Source organism: Pimephales promelas, chromosome 6 (genome assembly GCF_988280905.1).
Source record: "Pimephales promelas chromosome 6, fPimPro1.hap1.1, whole genome shotgun sequence".
Lineage (NCBI taxonomy): Eukaryota > Metazoa > Chordata > Actinopteri > Cypriniformes > Leuciscidae > Pimephales > Pimephales promelas.
In genome coordinates, this window is record NC_142774.1 from 29866593 (window position 1) to 29886837 (window position 20245).

Below are 20245 nucleotides of genomic sequence, written 5' to 3' on the forward strand. Positions count from 1 at the left end.
AGAGGAGGCCACACTCCGAGTGGAATGGGCCGTCACACCAAGGGGGCACGGAAGGCCTTGCTGCTGGTAAGACAAAGCAATGGCATCCACTATCCAGTGGGACAGCCGTTGCTTTGAGAGAGCCCTTCCCTTCTGGCTCCCCCCATGACAGACAAAGAGCTGGTCTGAGGTCCTGAAACACTGCGTTCTGTCGACATAGGTGCGGAGAGCACGTACCGGACAGAGCAGTGCCAAGGCTGGGTCTGCCTCCTCCAGGGGCAGCGCTTGCAGGTTCACCACCAGGTCCCGGAGGGGAGTGGTAGGAACCTTGGGCATATATCCAGGCCGGGGTCTCAGGAATACGTGAGAGTAAGCCGGCCCGAACTCCAGGCACACTTCGTCAACAGAGAGTGCGTGCAGGTCCCTTACTCTCCTGATGGAGACCAATGCAATCAGGAGTGCTGTCACATAGGACAGGGCAAAAACTCTACCGACTGCAAAGGCTCCAGGGGAGGCCTCTGCAGAGCACCCAGGTCTACTGAGAGGTCCCCAGAGGGCAGGAGGGGAGGGAGGCGGATTTAGCCCCCTCACTCCCCTCAGGAACCTGATGACCAGGTCATGCTTCCCATAGACTTACCTTTCACTGCATCATGAGACGCGGCAATGGCCGCGACATAAATCCAAAGGGTGGAGGGCGACAGCCTGCGCTCCAACCCCTCTTGCAGGAAGGAAGCATGACTCCGATCGAACATCTCCGGGGGTCTTCTCAGCGAGAAGAACACCAATTGACGAAGAGGTTTCACTTCAACGCATAAAGGTGTCACGTGGACGACGCTCTTGCGGAAGTGATGGTTGCCGCCACCGCAGGTGGCAGCGAACTCAAACCTGCCTCGTCCCGTCCTGGAGCCACACGTGCAGCCTCCAAGATCGGGACGAGGGTGCCACAGAGTGCCCCGTCTCTGAGAGAGTAGGTCCGGTCTCAGAGGAATAGGCCAAGGAGGTGCTGTCGCGAGGAGCGAGAGTTCGGAGAACCACGTCTTGGTGGGCCAGTAGGGGGCTACCAGCAAGACCTGCTCCTCGTCCTCCTTGATCTTGCACAACACCCGTGCAAGGAGGCTCACTGGGGGAACGCACACTTGCGTGGGCCCCGTGGCCAGCTGTGCGCCAGCGCATCCGAGCCGAGAGAGCCGCGGGTCAGAGAATAAACTGGGCGCAGTGGGACGAGTCCCGAGAGGCGAACAGGTCTAACTGTGCCTCCCCGAACTGGTCCCAATCAGCTGGCCGACTGGGGATGGAGTCGTCATTCGCCGGAGATGGGACGGGCCCGGGACAGCTCGTCGGCTGCCCGGTTCCGGTCTCCAGGAATGTACTGCACGAAGGGACCTCAGGTGCTTCTGACTCCATATCAAGAGGTGGCGGGCGAGCTGCGACAACCGGCGCGAGCGTAGACCCCCCCTGGTGGTTGATGTACGCTACTGCCGTAGTGTTGTCTGAGCGGACCAGCACATGCTGGCCCTAGAGCACGCTCGGAAGCGGTGCCGGGCGAGCCGTACTGCCAACAGCTCGAGGCAATTGATGTGCATGAGGCGCTGGGCTCCTGTCCAGGAACCGGCGGCTGCATGCCCATTGCACATGGCACCCCTACCCGTGGTAGACGCATCCGTGGAGACAACGAGATGCCTGGAAACTCGCTGAATAGGGACCCTGTCCGTAAAAAGCTGAGGTTCGACCACTGGAAGAAGGATCGGCGGCACGTCGGAGTCACTGGAACTCGGAGCGAGCCGCGATGCCATGCCCACCTCGGGACTCGATCGCGAAGCCACAGCTGAAGCGGTCTCATATGAAGCAAACCGAGCGGCGTTGCCGCGGCCGCGGATGCCATATGCCCCAGGAGCCTCTGAAATAGTTTCAGTGGAACCGCACTCTTGCCCTCGAACTGTCGAAGACAAGCCAGCAGTGAGTGCGCGCGCTCGTTCGTGAGCTGTGCGGACATGGCGACCGAGTCTATCTCCATGCCGAGAAAAGAGATCCTCTGCACGGGGCAAAGTTTGCTCTTTTCCCGGTTGACCCGAAGGCCCAGACGGGCTAGGTGCCGTAGCACCAGGTCTCTGTGTTCGCAAACCTGAGCTCGAGAGTGAGCTAGTAACAGCCAGTCGTCGAGATAGTTCAGGATGCGAACCCCGTGTTCGCGAAGGGGAACAAGGGCTGCCTCGGCGATCTTCGTGAAGACGCGAGGGGACAGAGCTAACCCGAATGGGAGAACGGCGTACTGGTATGCCTGGCCCTCGAAGGCAAACCGAAGAAACGGTCTGTGTCGAGGGAGAATGGAGACATGGAAGTACGCGTCCTTCAGGTCGATCGCTGCAAACCAATCCTGATACCGAACACATTCGAAAATGCGTTTGGCCGTGAGCATTTTGAACGGTAGTCGATGGAGAGAACGGTTCAAAATGCGCAGGTCCAGGATCGGTCGTAACCCACCGGTCTTTCTTGGGGACAATGAAGTAGGGGCTGTAAAGCCCGGACCTCACCTCGGCTGGAGGGACCATCTCGATTGCACCCTTCGCCAGCAGGGTCGCAATCTCCGCTCTCAAGACTGGGGCATTGCCACCAACCATCGTGGAGCGAACTCCCCTGAAGCGGGGAAGAGACCGTGCGAACTGAATCGCGTAGCCGAATCCGATCGTTCTGATGACCCACCGGGAACCCCGGGAAGCGCTAGCCAGGCTTCCAGGAAGTGAGCCAACGGGGTCATGCGAACCACAGACGTCCCCCCGGAGGGGCAGCGAGGCGGGTCGACCGGCATGCGTGCAGGAGTTACCCCGTCCGGATGCACCGTCGAAACCCGCTCCCCGACAGAAGAGACCAGGGAAGGCAGAGCGTTCCACGGGGGTCTGTTCTGCCGGGGGTCTGGCGACAGAGGGGGAAGGGATTGGCGTAGCCCGGGGACGACACACGCACCCTTCCGCGCCCTCCGAGACAGAGAGGAATGAACGGGGCGACGCACTGGACGTCGTGCGCGCTCATTCCAGTCTGTGTGCTCAATGACAGTGTCAGCTTTTCCTCAACCAGCTCAGGGAGCTAGCTAGAACAAAAGATTCTCCACCGGCCCTCCACCGGGGAAGGAGGGGCCCTGCCACCGCCTCCTGAGAAAAACCATGACACTATCACTGAGCGGCCCGCCTCAGGAACATCGCTTCGCCTGGCGTCTAGCGGGGCACGCGGCCTGAGGGGGGGCTCTTTTCTTGGGACGCTTACCTGTGGCCTCCTCCGCGACGCGAACCGGCTGAAGGCTGCTGCTGGGGCCGCGTGGGAGGGAAGGGAGCCGCAGGGGGGCGTCCTCGGCGGCGAGCTGGCGGAGGCGTCCGAGCCGACGGCAGGTTGGAGGCAGCAGCTGGCCGTCGGGGCAGAGAAACCGCCTTCGTCTGCTCCTAGGCGGTCGAGAAGTGCTGGGCAAAGTCCTGGACCGCACCGCCGAACATTATGATGCTCCTGGACCACAGCGGTGGGCATCACCTGACCAAGGGAGCGAGCGACCGCCTCCGTGACCCGTTTAAGGACAAGGTAGGCGACAGGCTCGCAGCTCGCTTGGTCCGTCACCTCCTCGTGCACATTCCTGAGCAGCTAGCTTTGTAGGTGCTCATCATATGCAGGGCGGAGGCTGCCTGTCCCGCCGCTCTACAGAATCGCGCCGCCATAGACGACGAGAACCCATAGGCTTTGGAGGGGCATCTGAGAGCAACCGCCGGTTGACCGGGGGAGCCCCAGCGTACCCACAGACAGCCGCATCGCCGAGGGGAGGAAGGGCGGGGAACTAAGCACGCTTTTTTATTTTTATTTTTTTTTTTTGCGTGTCAGTTCCGCATGCAACTCGGGGAAAAAAGGAAATTGGGGTTGGCCGTGGCCGTAAGGCGGCAGCGTTACCCAAAAACCAATTATTCAGCCGCGAGAGATCGGGATGGGGCGGAGTTCCACCCCCACCCGATGCTCACGGACGCCCGAGATAGCACGGCCATCATCGCGGGATCAGACACGGCGGCGCTGACGCTCCCGAGGGAGGCAACGCGGCCGCATCCTCACTTCCCGAGGAGTCAAGCCCGCCTAGTGATGCTGTGATCGACATCGCATCATCATCTGGAGCGCTGCCCGAAGCAGCCGGTGCCACCGAAGAAGCAACCGACTGAATCGAACTAACGCTCGCTGGCTCTCGCACTGAGGCGGGAGGTGTGGCCCGAGGAATCGTCGGGGCTTTATCCCACACCATCACCGTAAAATCACCAGGTCCCCGGGTCGACGGGCCCCCTATGGAGGAAACCGATCGAGCGGGGGGGACCGGGACTCTCACTCAAGTGAGATCATTGAGTCTCGACCTCAGTGTAGAGATGGTCATGTTCCCACAGAAGGAAAATGAGTCATCCACGAACGCTGCTGCTGCATGCTGAAATGCCCAGGCATACAAAGCAGCGATCGTGACCATCAGATGACGACAGAAATCAATCACACCCAGAAGAGCACGGGCGAACCGTCTTTAAAAAGACGTACGCGTGCAGCTCTTTCAATGAGAGGAGGAAATTCACTCTTTCAGCGCTGAAGCGACCAGGGAGAAGCGCAAAGTCTGGCAGACCACTGCTCAGATCGCAGGCGATGCAGAATCTCGCTGGGTACCGCCGTCACACCAACACTGAAGAGGACGCTCGTCTCGAAGAGTCTTGAACAGTGCTTTCAGGAGTGAAGAGGTTCTCTTGGCTCCGAAGCGAAAACATACTGCGGTTGCGTTCACTTCCTCCTTTTATACTCACGGAGTAGGGCGGAGTACGCTATGCAAATTTCCGCAGCCCCAAGGCATTGCATGCCATTGGCTCGTGTTTTAATACTCGAAGAGGATTGGCTTTCTATGCGAAACCCCCAATCTCCGTCACTTCTGACGTAACTCGAAGTGACTACGAAAGGGAACTAAGTTAAACTATCATGTGGTTGGCTTTGACATTGGCTGTCATGAGGCCATTATAACTCTGTCATGACTATTTTTCGAGACCTCAACTACAGTGGTACAAATTGAGTTTGTCATTAAAAAGTTATAACGGCTTCATGTCAGCCAATGTCAAAACCAACCACCTGACAGTTTAATGTAATGTTAACCAATAAAGCAAGGTGGTTTCTTAAATTTGATAATTAATCTGCTATGTCATGTTTATGACAGGTTGTGTTGTCTTAGTAATGTCAAGTTGTCATGACAAAGACACTGACAGGTTATGATGTATTGGTTTATGTCAAGTTGTCATAACAAAGACATCTTAATGTCATATTTGCATTCAAAATGTCATTATTGAGCAAAAGACACTTAATGACAGTTGTCACAAACTTGCATAAAACTTCCTTCATATTTAGAACATATTTCATGTCATGGTTATGAAGGTGTCATGTTAGTCTTATGCACACCCCTTCAAGTAAAGTGTTACCCTTTGATGTTTACTATGCATTTATGTAAAAGGTTCGCAACTTCATTAAAACAATATTTGAACTCCATAACCTTAGCGGAATGAGCGAGTGGAGCAGAATCTTCAGAAAGTCATTCTCCACTCTAGTTGAAATATCACCGCTCCTTTTACATGCTGTTCCAAACCTGTGATTTTTCTTCTGTGTAATACAATAGTGTCTAATTAAAGCGATGTCACACGTTTTTTAGGCCCAAACATTTTTTGTCACATACAGCAAACATCTCCTCACTATCCGCTAGCTGCCTGTCCCCTAAACACACTGTAAAAAAATTAGGTCTATGCAGACAATCTAGGCTCCACAAATGGCAACAAAAACAAACTGCGGCAACCCACTCCACGAAACATAACAAACTGTTCCAGCCAATAACTGACAAGAAGGCTCTGGGGGTGGGGTTTGGGGGGTCAGTGCACAGATGAGAAGGAGGGAGGGTCTATCTAGGCTCCGTTTTGTTTAAAAATACTTTAAACGTCAACAAGAAATCACGTCACCCGACATCGCATAGAGCGCCTTTAAAATGAATGTGGGCAAAAACAGCTTTAAATTCCTCAAAATATCTCCTAAGAACCTTTAGATACTTTACATACTAAAATAGCTGGTTACTCGCTCATGTATGCTCGGACAGACAGATTCTTTAGCTTAATTATTATTTTTATACAGTCAAGCTAAAGTCTTCATCAGTCTGTCCATGCATACCTGTACATTATTTGACCTGCTTTTTTATAATCATTACTATACTGTAGATACTACAGCTATTAGTTTTCTTTTTTCTTTTATCCTTTTAACTTTAATTCAAGTTTTACGCATTTTGTTGAGATTTTGCAATTTTCAATTGATTTTTGCGTTATTTAAAAAATATAGTTTTTAGTTTTTTATATAAAAACTATATAGTTTTTATTCAATTTTATTTCATTTTTAGTTATTTTAGTAGTCTAAATGAACCTTGCCAACTAGCTAAAATAAATAAAGTTTACATTTTTTATTTTATTCTATTTTCAGTCACCTCAACCACACCTGTAGAGGTTGATTAAAGGAATAGTTCACACAAATAATAAAAATTCTGTCAGTAATTACTCCCCCTCATGTTGTTCCAACCCAGTAAGACCTTCGTTCATCTTCGAAACACAAATTAAGATATTTTTGATTAAATCTGAGAGCTGGATCACTCCTCCATAGGCTTCTTGATGGATCTAAACTAACCAGCCCAAAAGTTATGAAAGACAGTGTTAAAACAGTCCGAGTGACTACAGTGCCTCAATCTTAACTTTATCAAGCGATGAGAATACTTTTTGTGCACAAAAAACAAACAAAAATAACGACTTTATTTCAACTATTCATTTCCTTCTCTGTGGGCCGTGAGATTTCATGTAGTGTAACTGCGCAAAGCTTCTGTGCTGCACGTCACACGCAGGCTCACTATTGGGCGATGCTTGTCATGTGTGTGATGCAAGTGACGTACAACCTAGAAGCTTTGAGTTGTTTCACTAAGTGAAATGTCAAGGCCCACAGAGAAGGAAATGAATAGTTGAATAAAGTCGCTATTTTTGTTTGTTTTTTGCGCACAAAAAGTATTCTCGTTGCTTGATAAACTTAAAATTGAGCCACTGTAGTCACTCAGACTATTTTAACAATGTCATTCATAACTTTTGGGCTGGCCAGTTTATATCCATTAAGAAGCCTATGGAGGAATGATCCAGCTCTCAGATTTAATCAAAAATATCTTAATTTGTGTTCCGAAGATGAACCCAACTCTTACGGGGTTGGCAGCATAAAGAGCATTGTATGGAAACGAGCAGCATAAAGATTCTGTTTAACTTCTTATTGTGGTTCACATCTAACAGGTTTGGAATGACATGAGAGAGAGACGGTGAAAAAATGACATAAAAACACACACAAAATAGTAAACTTGCTTTTGACAAGCTTTCATTCACAGGCTCAAACCAGACACACTCTGTGCTGCGTTTACCTAGATCAAACTCCAGTGAAGTGAAAAGTACAAACACACAAAAACCTCTCTGCCAACGCACTTCAGTCAAATTGAAAACCACACATACCACATGAGTGGACCATATCCACTACACTAGGCCAAAACACACACACCAAACCACACTGAGGAGACCAGCAAGCTACACACATAACGCTTTGAATGTGTACTACTGACCGCTCTCTTCTGGCGAGCCCAGTGATGCGCTGTCCTGCGACAACGTGGTCCAGCTGGACTCCTCGTCACTGTGTGGAAGGTTCTGGATGCGGTTTAGTGCCCGGTCAGTCTTGGCTCCCGTCCGTGGTCGGTCTTTTTTTGTCTCCGGTGACGAAGAGGAAGATGAAGAGCCGACAGATAGGAGGGGCGTGTCCTCAGGACTGTGCGGTTTCTGTGGAGACGAGGGGCAGGGATTCTTCTCTTTCTCCAGCAAAGGCTTAGTGACATTCTCATCATGCACATCAGGCAGTTCATATGACAGGTCATGCAGACATGACTCCAGGAAACTCTTGGTCTTAAGGAGCTCAGGGGACTTCCTGTCTGAAACAATCTCAGTTTTCTCAGACAGAATGAGCAGGTCGTCACAATACTCCACATGATCCTCCTCATTAGATTCATCATCAACCAACTCATTTACATCCCCGTCAACAAGCTCGTTGTTGGTGTCAAAGTCACTGTGAACGTCGTCAACAATAGACTCACTGTCGAGGCTTAGTTCCTCAACGTTCGTCAACTCATCGTTGATGTTGAGCTCTGATTCGCCAGTTGTGTTTCCATCTTCGTCTTCTTCTGTCGTGTTCTTGTTGTGATCCTCTCGCTCCGCAGCTTTACGTAACTGATTTGCACCATTTTTGGCCAGTTTAGGGTTGGCAGTAGTTGCTGAAGATGACGACGGTGGCGTCACGCCTTCGCCGAGTCCCATCGCACTCTGAATGCTTGTGAGTGCGTACTTCTTCCGGCACTTCGGAGGTGTGGCCTGGCCCTGTTTGATGACATCACCACTTAGCAGTTGATTGTGTGAGGAACGCAGGCTGAGGGAAGTGGGAGGAGTTGCAGAGGGCCCGTTGCGATTCGCTACGTCCACAGAGGGGGAGGGGTTACGTGGTGAGGGGACGCAGACTGACATCATGGCTAAAGTGAGAAAGAGTGAAAAAGCAGTCAAAATCACACTTAAACATTCAACAGAAGGGCTGTAACGATTTTGGCTAAAATCATAATCAGTCTAAAATCAATACAAGTCACCTCGATTACGATTATTGAACGATTATTTAAATTTTTTTTCTTTCTCATATTTCACTGGCAAGGCTTATTCTGTAAATATGTATGTATTTTTTTTCTAATGAAAGACTGCATAATCTTTGAGATTCTAAAATAAGGAAACACACAGATAGCATTTAATGCTTATTAAATATTTAAAAATATATAAAAAATGGAGAAAATATTTATTTTTCTAAATAAAATAAATTATTGTAAATATTGCCATCTAAAAAGTAAAATATAACTTGTATAAAACAAAAAAAAAAACGAATCCTTTTCATATTGTATAGCATCTGTAAATGCTTGTGTTATCGAAAGCTGCTTTGTGGAGTGGAGGCACTTGTTGCTGGGCGTTTCTTTGGTACTAGCAGCTCCTGTTGCTGAGTTAACTCAGTATTCTAGGAATCAGAGAGTGAGTTCACACACAACCCGCAAAGTCTCAGCAGCGTCTATAGTTTGCTTATGAGTTGCGATTTCTTTTTCGAAAAACCGCGCTTGTGCATTTGCTTTTCTCTGATTCGATAATAAACTAGCGCATTACGTATCGTTTCACGCTGGCGAACGATCCTGGCTTAAACGGCATCATTAGGCTGCAATGCGATATTGATTACGGCTTTTGTTCACACAGCGCGCGCTCCGTGACTGAACTGAACACAGCAATAGTTACTCTGTCCCCAACCTGGCGGCACCAATCCCGGGCCATGTTTGCGTTCACACAGGTGTTTGTTCTGGCAATTTCCCGGGATCAACGCGCTGTGTGAAAGGGGCTCATGTTGTTTCAATGTCGCAGACTTGACGGGGTGGAGTGACGTGACTACTATGTTTTAAGGGGAAAGTACACACAGTGGGCGGATATATTAATAGTATTCAAAAAAACGAAATAACCGACATGGTAAAATCACGTCGATTATAGGCTCTGAATTTCGGTTTCAATTATTTTTTGGTTAATCGTCCAGCCCTATTCAACAGTGCATTCAACAATAGACAGGCAAATGCAAAAGGTAAAATAAAATGTACAATATTTTTTGATTTTTTCAATCTAAGCTGAATTCTCAATATTTTTTAGGTCAAGCGTGCCTCTATTAATTGAACTAAAGTTGAAAAGCTTATTTGTCTTTACTCAAGAAGCACTGCACACTGTGCTGCTTCTGTGATACCAAACTGAATTACCACATTTAAAATCAACTTAATCTGGCGGGAATTGAATGTGATTTTAGCTCATTTACAACTCAGTGGTTCATAATATGATGAGATTGGGTGGAAAATTAAATCAGTTTCATGCCAAAAGAAAAGATGATTTTTACTAATGCTCAAAGAGCAGATTTAGAGGCAGTACATTCACTAGGAAAGAGGATGTAACCAATCACAATAATCTGACATTTTATAAAACAGATGAACACAAACAGGGCTCCAGACTGAGTAAAAAAATTGAGATTTAATTTAAATTTAAAATCTAGTCACCATTGGCAACAGAAGGGAACAGTGTGCCTCCAAATTAATTTAATCTTGTGATGAGTCAGGAATCATACTTATTTAGTGAATCATTTAGAGCTGTTACAGAATTAACAATAGAGTTCCTCACTGAACTGTAAGTCATTTTTGGTTGAGTCCATCAGTCCAATATTAAATGAACTGAGAAGACCTGGGAAAGTGTACTTTAAGTTTGTCAGTCCATTTACTGACATGGACATGGTAATATACAAACAATTAAAGATACAGATTCACAATAGTAATAAAATAATAAACTGATTATTTTGGTAGTTGTCTAGCATAGTGAAACAAAAAAAAGTTTAAATTGACGTTGTTTGGGAATAACACTGTTAGACAATGTTGGATCAATGCAACATTGGATTTTTTTTAAGCAGTCAAATTTATTCAACCATTTATACAACGGGTATGTAAAACGGCAATTAACAAAAGCAATTAGTCTCCTCAAAGATTAATTTTAATAGCCATTGGCTCACTAGTTGATGCACAAATCATGTCCAGACACAGGCCTGACTGACCTTGTACAGGTTTTCTTGTTGAGCCAGAGAAGGTGCCAATGTAAATCTGCAACAACAACAACAAATATAATAATACAATTATCTTTTATCATCCACAGACTGTTCATAAACACACAAGCATGCAGATGCAAATGTAGTACAGTATGGTTTTAATATATGCTGTAACTTTTATGCATTTATTCACAATTACAAATGTGCAGCTTTAATGTTAGTTTTTGAAAAGCATAATATCAGTATAAAATCAAAGGTTAACACAAACATTCAATGAGCAGGCAATCATACTCACCAGGGAGCTGAGGATTGTGGGTATTTCCACAGAGCCTCCTGGGCCATGGTGTAGAATCAGCGCATCATCAAGGTTTTGGCCAATCAGCACCAGCTGAGTATATCACCATAGAAGCACTGAAGAAATATGTTCTGAACACAACAATAAAAAATATGTTTAGAAAATAGATAGCATATGTACATTTTTACTTAATGCATTTTCACTACACCCATCCCTCATCTAAGGTTAGTGATGTGTGAGTGTGTGTATCTTCCGGGAGATCTTCTACTGTGCGTGTAAACAGCATGGGGTGGAAATATGCATCTGGAGCACAATGATGAAAATAACTGTCAGGGTGGAGACACAAACAGAAACACACACTCAATCTCAAGGGGAATCACCTAACCGGGTGGTGAATATGAATAAAATCATTTTTCACTGCATAGATCACTGCATCGTCCAAACATTATAACCAAAAATAACTAGACTTGGGCAATTCATCAAGTATTTGTGATGATTTCAGTAAAAGTACAACAATTTTAATCTAGGCATGGGCAGAGGTGGGCTGAAAACACCCAATCAGAATTTAGGGACAGATAGTCTGCCATACATTGTTTCTGTTAAATAAATAAAATAAAACACTGTTAATCTGTTTCTTTTTTTTTTTTGGGATTTGAGCATTAATTAAAAACAATCTGAGGCAAGCTGTATGTTGAGAAGTTTGATGAAGGACTGTAGAATTCACCAACCAATCAAAAAATAACCCCAGGAAATACTCACCAATGATGTTGACTTATGACTTTGCACATGGTTTGTCTTAAAGCATATTAAAACACCACACAAATATATAAACAACATTAAAAACTTGGTTTTCCCCACGGGGGGGGGGGGGGGGGGGGGTTAGGTTTCCTAAAGAGTGTTTTGGTATGCTAGCTTCACAATCCTTCCCTGTCTCATGACTAGTGAGTATAGATGCTGTGACATTAGCAAAGTTCCGATGAAATTTCAAAGACAGAAAGCAGCTTTCTGTTGGTCTGTTGCAAAGTCTGTGTCTGAAAGTCTTTCGCCCTCATGTGACATTTTCCATTGAGTGGATTCCTATTGAAAAGGTTATTGTCCACAAAAATTCACAAAACAAATCTAAATGGGACTGCACCTTATAAGTGATAAAATAGATATTTTAATAGCTTGAAAATGCGCATTTTAGTGATTCCACTCATTCACTGATTCATTCAACAGTTAGTTTGAGGCATTACTCAAATGTCTCTGCATGTCATTTGGATTCAAATGTTTTACCAAAAGCAGGTGTAAAAATGTCTCGGTTACTACTGTAGGAGTATGTTACATTGAACGCGAGCAACTGAAAGGGAACTTTTTGCTATTTATTACTACACGCTTTAATGCTGTATATAAATGATTCAATAAAATTCTTCTTTGTGTTGTTTAATGAAAAACAGTGAAAAATCAGCCTAGAATATATATATATATTTTAAAAATGATTTCACTTTGTTGATATGGTTTCTCTAACTTAAAAAATTACATTTTAAGTCGTTTCAGAACAAATACACAAATACGGCTAATGCTATTGCATATCATCAAATATTAGGATTTTTTTATATTGCCCAAGTCTAAAAATTGCAAGTGTTTGTTAATAAAGATGGGGAGAGGAAAAACAGATACAGACAGATACAGAGTGTAAGAAAGACAGATAAGCACTGAGATTTTGATTTGGTTTGCCATTTTGTATCCATGCAAAACCAAGAACCAAAATACAGAAGTAGAACAGTTCAGTGTGTGTGAGAGTGTGGTGAGCTTTAATTAGAGATTTCAAAGTGGTGGCTAACCTCCATGAGATCCCGCTTTCATAATCAGGCATCTCTCTCTCATTCAGGAGGCTGCCGCACTCATGACCTTAAATAAAGGGTGAATGTGTTTGTGTGTGTGTGTTTGAGTACATGAATTGAACCTGACCACAGTAATTGACCCTTCAGCTAAACCTTGTTTACTGTTGTACGCTGCAAGCAAGCTTTACAGAACTACCCATAAGAATTAAGTGAAGATTTTAGTGAATACTAGTGTGGCTTTTAGTAAAAATATGATAGCCACCTCTAACATGTTTACATCAGATTTCAAAAATGAAAACTATCATGCCATCATTTACTCATCCCAAGCCATAAGACTTTTGAACTCTCATCAATTTTGTCCTTCAATTGAAAGTATATACACATATCAAAAATTACAAAAAAGACATCATAAAAAGTAATTATGTGAATTAAGCATTTTATTTGAATTCGACATGCTGAAAAGACATTACTCAGGCTATTAGTCATATAAAAACATTGATCAATGCACATGCATAGAGCTTGTGCGATATCTTTTGGTACTTGCATGAACTTTCAATGGATGGAATATTCAAAAGTCTATTTCTCACACAAAGCAACTGAATAGCTTCAGGAGACTTGGAACACACCAAATGTTGACTATATTCCTGTCTGAAAATGTCTGTTGACTATATTCCTGTCCTATGTATGGCCTATTTTTTACAGGCCTACTTTTATAGTGCTTTTATGTCTGGAATTAATAAATCAACACCATTTTCCTTCAATATAAAAGATTAGCTCTGGTATTTTGCTTAACATTTTGTGCTGACAAAGAAAATAATGACATATGGGTGATGGTGATGACAGTTTTAATTGCACGTCAGCTATTCTTTTCAAAACGATAATGCAATTCACAATCTATAAAATAAAACCTTTCAAAGGAAAATTGTTCCCGCTATTGTTCCCTCGCTCGAATGTGTGTTACGGAATACTATAGCAGCAAATGACAATTCAGAGAGGACAGACTCCGTCTTCACACAACTGCAGCCAGATTGCACACACACACACACACACACAAAACAACAGAATGAAATAGACTTTATAGGTCAGTTCTTTTCCACCCCTAACTTCACTCAAAGAAATTAATCCTGCAGCAACCTAGAACAGACAGAGATTGGCGTCTGGACACAACAGCTATAATCATAACACACACACACACACACACACACAAATTCCATTTTTACAAGGAGTTAAAAAAAGGAATGTGAGGGAAATATTCTGAGGGAAGAATTCTAGGCATGTCATTTTCAGAAGTCTTTAATTACCCATCTGAGAAAAACAGCACACCCCTTTCTCTTACACACACACATACACACACACACCTGTATCTCTGCAGGAAGAGGTGCTTCTCACATTCAGCAGAGGATCTTACCTGCAAAACAGAGAAAAAGACAATTAGTTTGAGAATTCACATGAAGTCAATAGAAATAATATTAGACAGAAATGCCAAAATGCACAACAAAAACTCTGACTAACAGTTATAGCAGCTGAAAATAAAATGTTAAGTAAACCACACAGAACAGAAGTAAATATGACCTGCTAAATAATCCAACTGTGCAAATCAAAAACAGAGAGCACAGCTCTGTGAAGCACATCCCGCTGAGGGCGAAAGAAAGCGAGAGACAGACTGGTGGTGAGATTAAAGGCTTTTATTTAGCTGCAGAAACAGGGAGGAACATGTAGAGTCGGAGTAAACTGCAGCTCATAACTGTATCCAAAGGTGCCGTAAAAGAGCATCCAATCAGTGTCATGGAAAAAACATATGAATGCTGGGAAAGAGGCAATTCGAGATCACATTTCAGAGAGGAGAAATTTTAAACACACACATACAGGCTTCATATCAAAGACTTGCTTTCCACCACATTGCACTTTGAAAACAGCTGCCAAATGACAGAGAAGAAAAGAGGGAGGAAAAGAGAGCGAGATAGTGAGAACGAGTGCAAAAGGCAACAGAGAGGAAAAGAAGAAAGAGAAAACCCACAGCACTATGTGTTTCCATCAACATCTGTATAAACAATCTGTGAGCATACTAGAAGCTTTGAGACGCACTTATTAGTTGGTCACAGTTTTGCACTTCCTTCAACAGACATACACGTTTTACCTCTCTTTTTTACCCCCATGTACTCTCAAGCTTCCCAATAGGGTTACAGCTTATTACCATATAAGTACCTAACTCTAAATCTAGATATCTAAATCTTAGTATGATCTGAGTTCTGAATATGGAGAGGGTTTTTTAAAAATGCAGATCTCTTTAATAAGCTAATTGTCTCTCTTAGACAGCAACTAAATAATAATATTAATTTCTGCAATCAAAAGTTAACATTTCTCATTAAAGTCTACCAGAATAGCTATGCTATTCACATACATTTTATAACTAGGTATGCTAATACTTTACTATAAGATATAATTCATTAACATAGATTATGAAATAAAGTTCCAAATGTAGGTTTGGGAGGAGCCTAAACATTCAGTCATCATTAGGAGCTGTAAGCACGGGTTCAGCCATGTTGTTTCTAGCAAAACGTTAGGCTAGTGGTGCGTCTATGCAAAGCCACAAAAAAAAAAAATCGATATTGCGTTTCTGAAAATTGATACAGTATTGCAAAATAAAATATTGCGATACTCAAGTGTATCGATTTTTTCTTACACCCCTAATAAGCAGCAGATTGTAACGGTCACCAGCTCGAGTGCCCTTGAGAGCCACTAGAGGGCAATCCACATCAGACTATTGTCATTCCCTCATAAACTACAGTTCCCATAACTGACTGCATGGTCTCATTATCAATGATTGCATCCACCTGTGTCTCAGCCTATTTAAACCATGTACACATTCAGGCCTTGTTTACACGAGAACGCTCGCGGGTGAAAACGTAAAAATATTTTATCGGATGTGCCTTTCGTTTACACGGCGACTGCATTTTTGGGGCTTAAAAAAGCAAAAAAGTGAAACCACACTCCAGAGTGGAAATCTTAAAAATGCTCCACCGTCTTGTTCCCATGTAAACGGTAAAAACACGAAAGTCTGCTTGACAGTGAAGGTTGTACGCAGGCGCGTGGACTTAGCCGCTGCCACCTAGCCGCCTGGAGTGCATACTACATTGAATTTCACCATAGACAGTATAAGAAGTGGACAGAGCCATGTCATTGGAACTCCACTAAGACAAGTGAAGCCCGTTTTTGGTGATTTTTTAGCACTTCCGTTCCTGACGCGCAGACTCAAACAGAGCTTGACAACGTAAATATGACGCGGGCAACCCGTCTGACTTCAAGTGGCTGTGGAGCATTTTATACATTGTCGTGTTTCTTTAGAAATGAATAAAGGACAAATGCGGTCTTCAAAGGCCTCAGATGTAAAGTTATTCGCTGTCAAAGTGACGCCAAAATGAATGGGAGTCAATGGAAATGCTAATGCAAGTGAAGTTCTGCTACAAGATGGCAGCTTCCGGTTGATGGATTACCCCCTTGAATTTCACACTCTTTTGCGTCACCATATACACACGGATTTCCCACCCAAAACGCTCATCTAAACGCAGAATAAAAAGTGATAATCCAACGCCACTTTTGAGTTTTCTCTTCAGAATCGTTTCCGTGTAAACACAGCCTCATTCCCTGCGAAGTCTTGTTTAGTGTCACACTGCAATTCCAAACATTCTCCCTGGTTTAATTCTCTTGGTTTTTGGATTTCTTGCCTGTTCCGTAGATTACTCTTTTGCCCTTGTACCCTGCCTTGTTGTGTTTGTTTGTTTGTTTGTATGGACTGCCTGCCTGTGATTGACCCTGCCTGTACTTTGGATTACATCTTTGGATTACCTTGTTCAATAAATACTGCATTTGGGTCCACACAACCTTTGTGTCTTGGGGCAGTTTGACACAGACACTGCGTCATCCAAAAATACTCCTACTCCTCGCCTAATTCTTTCTTTCGTCCTATGGGGAGTTTAAACTTGGAGTTTGAGCCGAGCCTCAGGTTCGAGCCTCAGGAACTAGTGAAATACATTACATTAGCTGCTTTTAAATGATTCATTGTATTGTATTATTCTGTACATTTTATCAGTTCATGCATTCCCTGGGAATCCAACCCACTGATGCCACAATCGCTTCTTTACGTTTATTTATTAATCTTTGTTCATGTAGTCAATAGAAACACAATTGTTCATTGTTTTTTCATGTCAGTTCAAAGTGCATTAATAAAATACAAACAACTACAAACTTCAATATCAATAAATTCAGAAGTATTGTTTATTGTTAGTTCATTAGTTAGCTCATTAGTTCAAACGGAAACTTACAGTAAAGTGTTCTCCGTAACTCTTTATTAACGATTGTCTCATTTGGGTCTGTTTTTACTTCTATTTTAGGAGAGACATCTGATACAAAGTTGATGAATGAAATCATCACTGAAGTCTCATGAGACCCCAACATGCCTGGTTGAGATGCCATAGTACATTGCGCTTTTCGGAAAGAGGGGCTTTATAGAGACCGAAACTAAAGAGGGCTGTGTTTCCCAAAAGCATAGTAAGCCTAAGTTGATCGTAGAGACTATTGGTGGCAAATGTTCTACGATCAACTTAAGCTGACAATGCTTTTGGGGAATGCAGCCCAGAGCGTTACTGACCGACTGGGAAGAGAGGTGCTGCAACAATCTATGATCTGTGAAAAATAATGTATATTTTGAATTGGAACATTCAAGCATGATAACCACTTTTAGCACTAGCAGACCCCAAAAATAAAATCAAGACTTTGTAAAAGGGCATAATCTTGAAGATAATTATAATGACTACAAGAAATGTTGTTGTAAGTTTCAGAAATTTGTCCCCAATAGTATAGCTACAGTAGGTCAAAAATGCACATACAGCGCTTCAGCTAATAGCCCACATCTTCTGTGCCGCCGCTGATCAGAGAAGAAAATGCTGACATACGTCAAACACAGCTGAGATGAAGGCCGCTCTGATACTGCTCATATGAAGAGTGACAAGTAAGAATAGATTATATCATTCCCAAATAACCACCACAAGATTAAACATGATGAAACACCATAAATCAATGCTGTCACGCCACACAAACACACAGCTAAAGGATATGTGAGAATATGATGATGAATATATCTGACTGACTTTGTTGTGACAAATGTGGAGGAATACTGTTTACATAAAACATACCAGCAATTTTGTTTTAAGGAAAAGTTGACCTAAAATAATAATTATACTGATAATAATAATAATAATTCATCATTTACTCACAATAAGGCCACAACTTAATGTTGTTTTTAGTTGTTTTTTTTTTTACATTAAGAACATTTTTCCTTGTTCATACAAATGTTCTGGAACATGTACGACAATAATTTAAACCATAAGACAATCATTTAAATAATAATGACATCATTTTCATCATTGGGTGAACTATCCCTTTAAGTGTAAGAGAACTGTCTCAGATCTAGGGCAAGAAAGCATTGCAGAAGAAAATAGGCACGTAGCCTGGCTCAGGAACACACACGGAGGAGCATTCTTGTCCCTCTCGTTGAGTGAGAGCCAGAGCCACAGCACAAGAGCTGAAAAGAGCCCCAAACTCATTTCCTGTTTCAGCAGCAGACAGGAATTGGGGGAGGGAGATAGGGGGCGTCACTAAAAAATAGTCCATCCTCTTCAAACATGATTGCCAATGCCAAACATCTGGAGTGGGCTTTCTCTCTCTCTCTCTCTCTCTCTCTCTCTCTCTCTCTCTCCCTCTCTCTCTCTCTCACACACACACAAAGAGCATGAAGACATGCAACTAATACAGCCCCGCACCACTTTGTATAATGTTTCAGTGATGTCATTATGGTGGTGGTGGTGACATTCCACAGCTCTGGTTCAGTGATGGCACATTCAATAGACCCTGAATATCCCAAAGTGTCACTTCTACCACAGTATCTCATAGGTTACTGACTGGCTCAAGCTAAAGCAGGGCTCAACATTTGTTTCAGCTGGTTTGGACTACATTTTCATTAGCCACCATAAGAAAATTATAATTATTTTAGTAACATAATATACATGCACTAAAATGATATATATAATATTTTATTTGAGTGATATTTAAAGCAGTGGAACAACAACACTTAAAGGGTTAGTTCACCCAAAAATGAAAATTCTGTCAGTATTTACACACCCTCATGTTGTTCCAGTCCTTCGTTCATCTTTGGAACACAAATGAAGATATTTTTGATGAAATCTGAGAGCTGGATCACTCCTGCATACTAGTCCATAGGCTTCTTGAGGAATTGAAACTTGCCGGCCTCGAAAAGTTATTAAAGACATTGTTAAAATAGTCCAAGTGACTACAGTGGCTCTATCTTAACTTTATCAAGCCATGAGAATACTTTTTGAGTGCAAAAACAAACAAAAATAACGACTTTATTTCAACTATTCACTTCCTTCTCTATAAACTTCTAGTCAGTTAACGTAGTGTGATAGCGTAGAGCTACGTCACATGTAGGCTCATTATTGGCCGTCGCTGGTCATGTGTGTGATGCGTGTGATGTACAATAACAGAAGCTTACGCTATTAAACTAACCTGACTCGAGGCAGAGAGAGAAGTAAATGAATAGTTGAAATAAAGTCGTTATTTTTGTTTGTTTTTGCGCACAAAAAGTATTCTCGTCACTTGATACTAGGGATGCACCGATCCACATTTTTTCACTTCCGATCCGATCTCGATACCCGACTTTGGATATCGGCCGATACCGATACTTTTCCGATACCAGAGCTGTGTTTGCTTTAATATTATTTATCATTATTGTTGATTTTATATGATGCTGAAATAAACTCCTCTCTACAGGCAAGGATGATATGTACGTATGTATGTCAGTATATATATTGAACAATAGATAGACAATTAAACAAAGATACACATTATACAGGCCTACACAGTGCTTTAATTTCAGGAAGGTCTACTAACATTATTCAGGTATGGTCTAAAAATAATTATAATGAAGTAATCAAAAGTAAAATAGCACTGCAAAGCTTACCATAGATATATTTATGCTTATTAAAGCATAAGTAATTCATTCAAGAGCTGTGAGTGATTTTCTCTTTGCCTTTTGTTGTTTGACTCTCAGTAATGTCGCAATCGTCACATTTATACTGCTGCCCCTTTAAGAACGAGTTCAGATTTCATAGTCTACTGATGCACCATATTTTCTCCCAACTACTTCCATAACTACGTTCATTTTAGACATAAACGGTTTAAGTGTTAATCTCCAAGCCGGTCGGTTTGACATTTTTCTTGTGCAGGCTACATTTGATCGTTTAGACGCGCATATGAAGCCCAGATTATAATTTGCATGTCTTGTTGCGGTCTGTTTCGGAGCGCGCGCCGCACTGGGAACAGCATTTCTTGCGCAAATTTT

At 43.3% G+C, this 20245-nt stretch overlaps 1 protein-coding gene across 7 annotated transcripts in view; it reads right to left on the reverse strand.

Moving 5' to 3' along the window:
* The window catches only part of apbb2b (amyloid beta precursor protein binding family B member 2b), a 71176-nt gene that overhangs the window by 36532 nt on the left and 14399 nt on the right, over positions 1–20245 (reverse strand). For 5 of the 7 annotated variants that reach the window (XM_089132365.1, XM_089132364.1, XM_089132362.1 and 2 more), the window contains exons 2-5: positions 14187–14236; positions 10979–11136; positions 10720–10765; positions 7637–8587 (exon numbers count right to left, since the gene is read on the reverse strand). In XM_089132365.1, the coding sequence (XP_088988491.1) occupies positions 7637–8587; positions 10720–10765; positions 10979–10999 (1018 nt within the window). In that variant the 5' untranslated portion in view covers positions 11000–11136; positions 14187–14236. The remainder of the gene's footprint in view (positions 1–7636; positions 8588–10719; positions 10766–10978; positions 11137–14186; positions 14237–20245) is intronic. The other 2 variants (XM_039692469.2, XM_089132361.1) reach the window with 2 other exon arrangements.